At 35.9% G+C, this 12,980-nt stretch overlaps 1 protein-coding gene across 3 annotated transcripts in view; it reads right to left on the reverse strand.

Moving 5' to 3' along the window:
- Positions 1 to 12,980, reverse strand: part of FBXL4 (F-box and leucine rich repeat protein 4) — a 140,540-nt gene that overhangs the window by 61,581 nt on the left and 65,979 nt on the right. For all 3 annotated transcript variants that reach the window (XM_027856442.1, XM_027856425.1, XM_027856434.1), the window contains exon 6: positions 5,994 to 6,207. In XM_027856442.1, the coding sequence (XP_027712243.1) occupies positions 5,994 to 6,207 (214 nt within the window). The remainder of the gene's footprint in view (positions 1 to 5,993; positions 6,208 to 12,980) is intronic.

The following is a 12,980-nucleotide window of genomic DNA, read 5'->3' on the forward strand; positions in this document are numbered from 1 at the left end:
TAGAAATAGATATTTTTCTAATTAGAACTCTCTAAAAGTAGATTGAGTCTCCGATGCCCCCTCCAACTCTGAGCTTCTGATTCTTTGTTTAAAAATCATATGCATGAGCTATAACACCATTACAAACAGAATGTTTATAATTAATAGAAGTCAAGTGAACAAGCTCTATTACGTGCCACCAATGAGCTCACATTCACATAGCAGTGCTTCTTAAACCGTGGGTTGCAACCCCATATGAGTGACCACACCTCTCACTGGATCATGCTACCTGGGAACTTACAGACCCCCAGAACTTTGCTTTGAAAACAGCAGCACCAAAAAAAAAAAAAAATGAGCAAGCAAACAAAAAAGAGAACCTAATCATTAAAAGTTACAATGATGACAGGAAAATTATGAATCCCTTGCTCCAGCACTATCCACTGTGCTGCCTGAAACTCAGAATCATAGAAGAAATTTCAGAGGACATCTGATTCAACTTAAACATGAACAAGAATCTCTTCTAAAATATACAGGACAGGTGATCATCCAAACTTTGCTTGAAGACTTCCAGAGGGAACTCCTTCCACTTTGGGGTAGTTTTAGTTATTACAAGTTTTTCCTTACTTGCTGCCTAACTTTTCTTCTTTGAATCTCCCACCCATTCATTTCACCTGTTTCTGCCTTCTGGGTCAAGCAGATGAAGTCTAATCTCTCTTCTGTGTTAAAAGTCATTGGAATACTTCACGACAGATATCCTGTTTTCCCTAAGTCTTCTCTTCTCCAGACTATACATTGCAATTCAGTACCTTCAGCTGATTCTCATATGGCCTGAATTTAAGGCCTGGCTTCTGCCTCCACTCCTCTCAATGATCTCCAAAGTTATCAACCCTCCACCTAAAATTATGACAACATACCTGACTAGGAAGGACAGACTATAGCAGGTCCTGTCATCTCCCTAATCCCCTTTATGAAGTTTAAGATCACAGTAGTTCTTGGCTGCCAGATCAAACTCCTGATTCATATCAAACTTTTAGTTCACTGAAACTCCTAGAACATATTCAGAAAAAATTTCAAGTCATGCCTTATGAAAGAGGTTTATTTTTTGTTGTTGTTGTTTCTGTTGTTTCATCTTGTACTTACGAAGTTGGGTTTTTTGAACCAAAATGTAATATTTCACATTTCTACATATCACATTTCATCTTATTTGATCTGATTCTTGCTGGTATCTTTATGAACACTTATTCTGCATTTAGCATGTTAATTATTCCTCCTGGCTTTGCACCATATACAAATTTAGTAAGAGAATCAAGCAGATTCCTGGGCTACTCCACCTCCTTTCAAATCCATACCAAAGTATTAAAGACTCGTGTTCTAGCCCTTCAAACTGATTTCAAGTTCATCTGACTGTACTATTCCTTAGCACACATTTTGCCATCTCATCTACAAGAATTTTTTTGAGAAATTTTGCCAAATTCTTTGCTAAAATTTAAGTAAACTATACATATATATATACAGAGAGACAATTCATCTAATCTACTAGTTTACTAGTCATATGATAAAGGAAAATTAATTTATAGTGGTATGAACTGTTCTTGATGAAGTCAGCTTGGCTCTCTATGATTACTACCTCCTTTTTTAGATGTTCACTAATCAATTAATTAATTATCCATTTTAGAATTTTCCCATGATTTTGAAATTAAGCTCACTAGCATGGAATGTGTTTTATTCACTTGAATTTTTTTATAATGTTAACAAACATAAATTAAAATTAGCATTTCCATATTCATAAAACTGAAAAGAAGGACTGCATATGAAACTGCGAATTTCTGTTTACAGTTTTCTTTAAATACAACATGTGACTTTCAAAGCTGTCCTGATTATCTGCATTTTCTTCTGGTCTTCCCTATGATCTTTTCTGCACATCTTGAAGAAATGCTTCAGTGACACCATTTATTTTGTTTTATTTTTTGGCAACCATATCCTTCACTACTTTCTCCATCTTAAGTTTACTCTCTCTCTCTCCATCTCAACCCTCTCCCAATAAAAACAAAAACAAAACCTTTATGACAAATATGCAATAATCAAGCAAAACAAATTCCCATGCTGGCCATATCTGAAAATGTATGTCTTATTCTGTCTCCTGAGTCCATCTCCTCACTGTTAGGAGTTTGATAGCATGTTTCCTCATCTGTCCTCCAGAATCATGGTTAGCCATTGCTTAGATCAGAGTTTTTAAATCTTTCAAGGCTGTTTGTCTTTATGTTGTCACTGTTATTGTATAAATTGTTCTCTAAGCTTTGCTACATAATTCTACATCAGTTTATACAAATTTTCCTAGGTATCACTGAAACTGTCCCTTTAAGAATTAAAGGGCACAATAATAGTCCATTATATTCATATACCTGAATGTCAGTCACTCCTTAATTGATGGGTACCTCATTAGCTTCTAGTTTTTACTATAACAAAAACTGCTGTAAATATCCACATACATAGCGGTCCTTTTCCTTTTTTTGATCTCTTTGAGGTATAACTGACCTACAGCTTGCAGAATCTATTCTCTTCCTATTTTTGGAAATCAAAACATGTGCCCTCCTCCAACCCTGCTGTGTCATTCCCATTCCCCATGACCCTTCAGATATCATTGACTGCAACTCATCACTTACACCTGCCCGTTTAAGGAGGTAGTTCATTTGGGTCTGGTGACAATTCTTCAAAAGTAGTTAGCCCCCCTATATGTATGTCTCCTAGCTTATCTTGAGAATCAACTTCCTATTAGCCATCTCAATTTCATCTATAATTCTCCATTGCTGGTCATTTAGGGGGAGCAGGAGGGCAAAAATGAAATCGTCCCTTTGCTCAAGGAATTTGCATTTTACTGAGGTGAAATAACATGCACACAGATAAAGGCTATCATTAAGCCTGAGCAGCAATTATATTCCTTCTTTTATCTTCATTTCCCCAAATATAACACTAAAACCTATTTTTTCTTATATTCTCAGCTTTACTCATTTTCCTCAACTTTAGCTCATCCTGAGTTTTAGCATTCCTGACAAGATTCCTGAAGGACAAAGCCAGTGCTTTTGTATGTTTTTGTTTATTATATTTTTATAAGCTGTTTGATGGAATTGTTTCTCCTTGTGTCTTCAGAATTTTAACATGCAGGACTTTCTGTCCTTCCTGGATTAACTTTACACCATAAAATTTTAGGTTATAGGATTCTACTTATGCTTTCTTTGAATTGTCTGAAGTCAGCTTTCCCAAAAATCTAGGGTGCAAGCCAGACTGTGCCTGGCTTTACTCTACTCTATCACAAATTCTAAACTGAAACTGACTGAAACTAAACTGTCACTTCCCTGACAAGGTTCTTAGCATTTTCATCCCCAACAACCAGTTCTTTCTTGCTGGTGAAAGTCAGGTCTAGAATACAAGTTGCCCTTTCGGTTCTTTGAATTTTTGAAGGATGAAATCCTCATCAATCTAAGATATTATCAGCTGCTCTCCTTTAGTCAGAGAAAAAGATCTAGTAAATGTCTGGACAGCTAAAGTTCCCAATCATAATATATTATAATGTGCCTTGATGGCTCTCCTAAATTCCAATCATCTCTAACTGCCTGCTGAATACCTCACCTTGGATATCCTATTGATATCTTAAGCTCAACAACTTACCTGTGTCCATATTGTACACTGCCTATACTCTGCAGTACAATATAAGATCCTAGAGGGAAAGGGGTATTTAATTTTCATCTGTATATTCCTACTACTTTATTGCCTTGAACACAATGGTCATAGAACATAGTAGTGTATATACATATAATTTTTTTGAGGAAAAAACTGACGCTCCTTAAATTATGGTGACATATACAATTCCTCAAAGACCAGTCATGGATAATGCCAATTTCCAAGTTGTGTTGTTGTTGTTTTTGTTGTTGTTGTTAGAAGAAACAAAATCAATGCAGTTAAAATTGGAAAGAAAATAGTTAACTGCAAAAAAAAAAATTCTTTGCAGAAATTCTCTCTGAGACCTCAAAACCAAAATATATAAGGAACTGATTCAAATTTATAAGGGTCATTTTCCAATATATAAATATAGAAAGGTATAATGGGCAATTTTCAAATGAAAAAAAAATCAAGGCTATCAATAAACATATAGAAAAATGCCCCAAATCGCTAAAAATTAGAGAAATGCAAATCAAAACAACTTTGAGGTTTCATTTTATAACTCAGATTGGCAAAGATGACCAAAAAAAAAGAAAAGAAAATGACAAATTGTTGAAAGACTTGTGGGAAAACAAGTACACTAATGCACTATTATTGGTGGATCTGTGAACTGGTCCAACAATGCCGAAAAAAATTTAAAACTATGCCCCAAAAGTCATTAAACTGTGCATACCCTTTGACCCAAGCAATATCATTCTTAGACCTATGCCATGAAGAGATCAAAGAATGAAGAAAATGACACATATGTACAAAAATATTTATAGTGGCTCTTTTTGTTATAGTAGAGAACTAGAAGCTAAGGTTGTATCCATGAATTGGGGAATAGTTAAATAAATTATGTTATATAAATGTAATGAAATATTATTGTGCCCTAAGAAATTATGAAAAGGATAATTTTTAAAAAAAAACCTGGAAAAATTTGTATGAATTGATGCAGAATGAAGTGAGCAGATCAAAGAGCAGAATTTATGCAACAGTGGCATCAATAAAGACAAACAGCTTTGAAAGATTTAAAAACTCTGATCTGCAATGACCAACCATTATTCCACAGATTGATGATAAAACATGCTGCCTACCTCCTGATAGAGAGAGAGGAAGACTCAAGATGCAAAATAAGACATATACTTTCAGACATGACCAACATGGGAATTTGTGGCCTGACTACGTATATTTGTTAGAAAGGTTTTGTTTTTCTCTTTTCTGGGAAAGAGGAGAGGAGCTTGGGAGGGGGTTGCCCAAAAAGAGAAAGAAAAATAAAAGAAGAAAAGAGAGTCATTGAGACATGTTTTTGAAATGCATAGAAGAGAACAGAAGGAAGGCCAGAAGGAAGGACAGCTTTGAAAGTTACATGTTGAATTTATTATATATTTTAAAAGAAAAGCAAGCTGTACATAATATTCATTTTCATGTACAATCCTCTCTTTATGCTTTACTATCTATAGAGAAATACTCATTTCAGTTGATACTTATTAAGTCCAGATTTTTTTTAAAATACAAAAAAAGTAAAATTGTGTTTCTTTCAAGAGCACTTACTCTCTTTCCCCCAAGCCAATGGCCCATTTCATCACTGTATACCCTCTCATTCTCACACCACAAGATGCAGGATGCAAATATGACAAGATCACTACTGATTTTTATAATATTTAGAGCATAAGAAATTTTAATTTGTTTAAAATTCTTAAAATTAAGTGGTCAACTAATTACATGTTGCTTGTGCCACATATAAATGCTCAAACCAAAGAAATTTTGTAATGTCATTAATACATTATAATCAACTTTCCATCTTAACACTACAAAGTTCTGCTATTGAAGATTCTGCTGTTAATTTGATCACCAGACATCAAGCTAATATTGTTTTTCCCCATCCCACCACTTGGCTCTCCACCCTACCCCACCTCATGCCTAGATTCATCCTAATTCCTTTGTATTTTATCTACTCCCATACCTGAAACTCACTAAACTCCTTCCCCAGCATGGCTCCATTTTATTTAGAACTGTACTTTCCCCAGGCATATCCCTCTGCCTATGATCATGGCTTCCACTAATATCAACCAGGATCAGAGTGCTTCTTGATCCACTAGGCTTAGGCCTAGGTCCTGTCCCATCTCTCTCCCTCTATTACTACAGCTGCCACAGCAGCTCCATCCGGGCATCTACCAAACCCTACCTCAAGAATATATCCCTCATTTATAACATTTCATCTAACATCACATTGTCATGGAACCAACTACCAATTAGTTAAGATAAACTTATAATTTGGTCATGGAAGGTGACAAAAGTAAATGAGTAATTCTTACCTCTACTTTTGTTCGATAAAGAACAAGTCGCTTAAGGCCACACAATTTGGCAATGTGGTTGAAAGCCTGGGGTGGTAACTTATCACAGGAGGAGAGATTTAATTCCTGAAGATTTGGACACATCTCAGAAATAACCTCCAAACAAGTTTCATTGAGGAAGTGGCCACAAGCCAATTCAAGGCGTACTAATTCAGATCCACAAATTTTCAAGAACCTGTGAAAAATATTTTTCATGTGAATTGAAAAAATTAATTCAATTTTTTTCAGGGCTTTGGAATACTGTCAATTCTAAACAGATGCTGTTACAAGTATGCATTTCTATTATGGCAAATTTATAACTTGGAACACTTAAATTCTCTTATATTCATCTGCATACTAAAAATATGCATGGTTAAACTAAAATAAATTAACCTGAGAAAATAAATTAAGTGGCTACACTTCACTGGAAAAACTCAGTGAACACACAGCAGGAAATTAACAGAGCAAAGGACACTTTTTCTCCTATTTATGTGACATTCACATTTTAGCTGGTAAGCACAACTTAGCTAAATAAATTTCTTTCCTTTCCAGATTTTCTGGAAACTTGGAAGAAATGTTTTTATAACAGTGGCCACTCAATCACGGATATCACATAATAAATATCACACAAAAATAGTACTAAATTAAACTAACACAAATCAAATAAGAAAAACTTTACTACCTGCCTTATTTCTACCTTCATAAACTTCTGGGCTGGCCGAAGTAGACAGCTGTAAAGTATTCCCTGAAGCTGGCATTATTAGCTGCTAAGTTAGCCACTGTATTTTGTATCCACTGAAATGACTATGTGTTCTTGAGGGGCAGCTTCTCATATTACACATTGCAATAAACCAGCCTATAGGTCAACAAAGGGTAGTGGTAAGATCCATATAAGCACGGTAATCACAATTTCAAAATTAGATGCAGATGGAAAAAAAGAATTTCTACTTACACCAGGTAGCTACTAGCCTACCCTGAAATTCTAGAAGTGACTTTGGAACCTAAGAGAATTCCAAGCCAAAAGGAATCCTTTCCACAGAGCAAACCTATTACTTTAAACAATAAGCCAAGTTACCATGTCAAGTTTTCTGCTGTCTACTAGCACTGCTTTTATAAGTTCTGGAAAGAAGGCTAGCCAGCTGATTTAAATGCATGTCTCTAACTAACCAGAGACCCTGAATAGGGTGCAAGATTAACTGTTACACCAAATTAAAAAGAAACAATAATGACTAGCATTGGCCTGCTGAGAGGCAGCATGTGGTAATAGAGAAAGAACTGGCTTTAGAGTCAGGTAGAGCTGAGTTCATGTCTTGCGACTGGCTATGGCACCCTCGGCAAGGCACATTATCTCTTAGTGTCTGAGATACTTCTCTAGTGCTGAAACACTGCATCCTAAAACACCTTATAATTTCTTCAGTGCCTCATTCACAATGAAGAAGAGGTCGACAGAACGTCTGTGGCATAGTTTCCTACTATAGCCAGGGCCCATTTCTGATTTCACTTATAGGTACTCCAGCAAAAAACTACAAATGACATAAATATAATTTCATGTTTTGATAAAGGTGAGTTTCAGTGCAAGTTTTAATGAGGAGAAACAAATGAGCAATTTTTAAAATTGTCTCTCAGGACAATTCTTTTCAACTGTTTTATAATCAGCATTTAAAAAACAGAATCTGATTTTTTTTTCAAAAATCACATTGGTGTAATGAAATAAAAATAAAAATGGAAACGAGAAGGCCTGGGTTGTGGATACAGCTCTGCCACTATGAGCAAGCATGACAGGCAGGCCAACTTAACTCTCAGCTTCTGTTCTCTTATATGTAGGATAACTAACATTGTAGATATGCACAAGCTGATGATTTGCACAAGAGATCAACCTAAAAGTAGACTATCAAAGCAAACTTAACTATTAGCTGGAAATAATGGAGAAAAGGAACCAAAAGTAACTGAAAGAATGCCATTCCTCCTCTTCCTCACCCAGCTTTAGTTTTAAATGGCTTGCTGTCTGCCCAAGTATTCTTGGCATGAGACGAGGAGCTTGACGTCAGCAAGCTGTAAAAACTAAAGCTTAATGAGTGAACTTTGCCTAGTCATAGTATATATAGCACAATGGTTTATGTTTTCATTTCACTTGCTCCTAGTGAGTTTACTCCCTATATCTTCAATATGGCTCTATTGGATTATTAACAATGAATGTTTTTTTTCAGTTTCATTAATTTGAATAAATTTTCATCCTTAGTCCTTGTCAAGAATTTTGAAGACTCACAATGAGGTTCAGCCTTAGAACACTTGTTATACTAAGTTACTGAAGTACATTAATAATCAAACACTAACTTTTATTATTAGGTATTACGACCTAAATTTCAGGTTGAGAAATATGAAATGGAACAATTTTTCTGTTTCACACCAAGTTCTTTGAAGTTCTCCCAACCTAACTTACCTTGCTACAACTCCTAAGTCATATTTGTGTATGTGTATGTATGTGTATGTGTATGTGTATGTGTATGTGTATGTGTATGTGTATGTGTGTGTGTGTGTGTGTGTGTGTGTGTGTGTGTGTGTATGTTGTAGCTTCTGAATGTTTTTCTAAAACTTTTTTTCATACCCTCTTTGGTTCCCAATGCCTTTTGTATTTCTCCCAAGCTTAAACAATCTAAATAAAACTTGAGTTTCAGAAGTATAGAAAGACACTGAGTAGGCTGAGTATTCTTAGCTGTGATTCAAAAACTTTTTGAAGAGAGATGAGCCAACCCATGATCCCTAAAAGTCAATTTAATCTGTTCTTGATAGTTTTTTTAAGTGGGGAGGGGTATGAATCTTCAAAACAAACAGTGTAGCACATTTTAAACTTAACAATGTATAAACAAGTATTTTAATAGACTCAGAATCATAGAATTGTAGCGCTGAAAGGGAGTTTCTCAAATTTATATAGGTAACTGCTATCAACTGTGTTGTTCACTTTTAGTATGCTGAAACTGTTCTTATTAATATGCTATTTCAGAGATCAGAAGTAAATGCCAAATTAACTATCCTCCAATATTGAATGTTAATTGGACAAAAAGTATCTCCTTCTATCCTATGCTTGAAGTAATTAATTCTATTACTTGAGATACTTCCAAAGGAGTGTCAATTGATACAATAAAATATAATTCATAACTTATTTTCTATATTATTTTAAAATGACTATACATATTAACTTTAATACGCCACTTTCTTAAAAAAAATCTACAGGAGAGAAAGGGTATGATTCAGAAATCAGCAATGATTTCTATCTACTGCAACTGGCTACTTGCATTTAAGTAAAACAGGGCCAGGGACTGAACCACTGGTAAAGTAAGGAAACAATTTCTGCCAATGGAAGTCACCACTTTCTCTGTACTTTTAGTCTTAGCCACCTAGAGCACTGTGAGGTGAAGGGACGTACTCAGGGTGACATAGCCAGTAAGTATCAGTGGCTGGACTTGAACCCATGTCTTCCTAGCTTCTAGGTCAGCTCTCCATCTGTTCATTATCCCACACTGCCTTTCAAGTACAAGTAGAATATCAAACATTCTTTGTTAATAATCTAATAGTGCCATATTGGAGATACAGGGAGGAAACTCATTAGGAGCAAGTGAAATGAAAACATAAACCCTTGTGCTACATATAATATGACTGAGCAAAGTTCACTCATCAAAATGTAAAGTAAAGCCATTATCCAGTGAAAAAGTGGTCAAAAAATATAAACAAACAAAAAGGTTTTCAAATTACTAAACAATCACATGAAAAATACCTTCAAATCACCAATAAGAGAAGTGCAAATCAAACAATTCTGAGGTTTCACTTCACCCTCAGAAAATTAGTAAAGATAAAAAAAAACATGGAACTAGACAATGTTGGATGGGCTATGGAAAGACATACATATTGATGGATTGTTGTTGGAGCTGTGAATTGGCCCAACCATTCTGGGAAGAATTTGGAATTATGCTTAACAAATGATCAAGGCTTCCAGATCATGTGACCAATAAGATGGAGGACTAGTCATTTTCTCTAAACCCCTCTACCTTTCAAATCTCTTCAAAATAGAAATTATGTACCAAAGCTAAAGCAACTTCAGCTGTCTCCATGATCTAAGACACCTGGAATCCAAAACAAGTTTTAAAAAATCCCAATCAATGAACTCACACCTACCCTGAGCTCACTCAACAACCCCTTCCCATGAGCTTCAAAGCTATACTAGCTGACCCAAGGACCTAACACATGGGCTTACAACTAAACCCAAAGGCCCAATACACAGGTTTACAAACAAAACCCAACCACACACCCCAATTCTCCTTCTTCTTCCAATAGAAATTTGCTAGGACCACAAAAGATAGTGCCATTACAGCAACGTTCAGTGCTGCAAAAGCTCTATGCAGGTGAGCTAAGAAACAGAGAGAAAGGAGTAGGACATATGCCTGGGCTTGAAATAGAGTTCAACACCACACCCCATACCCACCTCCTCTCAGAGACTTGAAGACTCAAACTACAGAAACCAACCCTGTAACACCAATATGGTAGCTCTCTGAACTGCTGGTGCTTAGCTAGAGAACTGAGAAATAGAGGGAATGCAACATGACACTAGGACAGGACCACAGTGGGGAAGGGAAGGTTGTGGGGTACTCTACTAAGCCTGAGGGAAAGAGCTTAGCATCCTGCTAGATCCAATTCTGTCCTCCCAAAAGTCACTTGAGACAAAGACTTAGGTTGGTGAACTATGAATTGCCCAGAGTGGGAGGAGGCTTAGACACTTTGAGATCTAGCCTCCAAGAAAACCATCATCAGAGGGGAGAGAGTCAGAAAGTGAGTAACAGGAGAAAACTAAGGAAGGAGTGGGGAGGATTGAAATTACCAAAGATCTCAAGAAGAAGAAAACACAAAGATCTTGAATATAAGGAGATAAATCAATAGGAAAGACTTTAATAGCAGAAAGAAATATGGCCTCCAGAGCTAGTAAATGAGTTCAGACATCTATGAATAAATACAGGAAATTGATCCAACACTTAATGAGACAAAGGACTCTGGAATTTGAGAACATGGAACCACAACATGCTGTTCTTGAGTGGTTTAGAAGAGAAATGAGAATTATGAGACCAGAATTTATAGCCAGCATGACAAAATAATGAGCAGGGCAGAACACAAAAATTTTAATCTACAATGACAAATTTTACTCCCCCAAAAAAGAGAGAGAGAACAATAGAATGAGAATGCAAATGCACAGAAGTGAATAGCAATCTAGAAGAAGAAAAGCAAGAAAAAAAAGCATCAAAAGAAAATATACTCAGTATCCAAGTAAAACACAGGATGTATACAATGTATGAATCACAGGTATCCCAGAAGAAGATGACAAAATCAAAAGCATAACATCATAATACAAGAGAACTGGTGAACTTCTGAACATAGTACAAGAGAACTTGCCTGGAACTTCTGAACACAGAAAATGAAATACCAATTGAAAGAAGTCAAAGATCGCCTCCAGAAAAATGCCCAAGACTGCAAACTCAAAGGCACAGTGTGGTCAAATTTAACAGTTCAATTCAAAAACAAGTTCGGCAAGTGACCAGGAGAAAGATCTTCAATTCAAAGGAAATCTTAATAACAGAAGATTCTTCTGCACCAATTGGAAAATGCAGGAGGGAATGGAATACTGTATCCCAAAGAGTAATGGAACCCAGGGTGTCCTACTTGCAAATCTGAGCATAACTATAAATGAAAAAGACAGATGTTTAATAAGAAAGAGGCATTTGAAACATTCTTAGGAAGAAAACCAGACTTGAAGAGGTTATATGCTTCTCGACCTCCCCAAACAAGAGAAATGCAGGAGGAATGAATAAATGCAGCAGCCAAGGGCAGTAAAAGTTTTGGACTATCCTATTTGACCATTTTTTCCCCTTGGGCAATGTATTATTTCAATTATTGTGACTAGAATTTTGTCCGTGAAGCCCCCTACCTCCCCACTTGAGTTTTTCCTCTTTCCCAGCCCCTACTACTAAATATTTGTTTCCCATCTATGGCAGACCAATAACCAATCTTATACTTTTCTCTTATCAGATGGTTAACTGTAGCAGACTGACACTTCTGTTTAGTAATGAGGCCTTTGTTCAATCAGGGTGCTGATGTAGTTTTGGCATCTGAACATTCAGATCAATGCAATACTGGGGAAGATACCAAGCCTGTAGAGTCAGAGGGTCATCTGAAATCCCATCTCTGATCCTTACTATTTGTATGAAAAGTATTATTCAAGTCACTAACTCTCCCCCAGCCTAAGTTTCCTCATTTGTAAAATGAGGGGATTAGTCTAGATGACTTCTGAGACTCTATTCAGCTCTGGCACTAAAATCCTGTGAAAAAATATAACATTTTCTCTACTCTTCCAACCACAAACACTGTGGAACAGTGAGAATTTCCAAATTATCTGCACATTTGCAAGTGAGAAACAGGTGATGAAAAGTTTATACTTTTTTTTTTTAGTGAGGCAGTGACTTGCCCAGAGTCACATAGCTAGCGAGTGTTATGTGTCTGAGGCTGGATTTGAATTCAGGTTCTCCTGACTCCAAGACTAGTGCTCTATCCATTGTGCCACCTAGCTGCCCCAAAAGTTTATACTTTTAACACACTGTTAGAGAGAGGAAAAAAGCAATTTTCTTAATCCTGCCTTTATATTTGACCCACATAATAAAACATTCTATTTTTCTAAACCTTTTGTTTAGGGCTTTATATGGAAAATGATACCCTGTAAAGTAAACCAATTATTTCAGAATCAAATCTCCAATGATTCCAACTTTCAAGAGCTTCCATTATGCTTCATGGTAATTTGCTTTACATTTCTTTGTCCAGAATTCCTAGGCACTATGTTTTCCTCTTCAATGATACTAAAAAGGAATTTATAGACTAACATCAAATTAAGCATCAGAAATCCAAATGGAAAACGGAAAACTTTCACAGTAATTT

Source organism: Vombatus ursinus, unplaced genomic scaffold (assembly GCF_900497805.2).
Source record: "Vombatus ursinus unplaced genomic scaffold, bare-nosed wombat genome assembly UNPS02000582.1, whole genome shotgun sequence".
Taxonomy (NCBI): Eukaryota; Metazoa; Chordata; class Mammalia; order Diprotodontia; family Vombatidae; genus Vombatus; species Vombatus ursinus.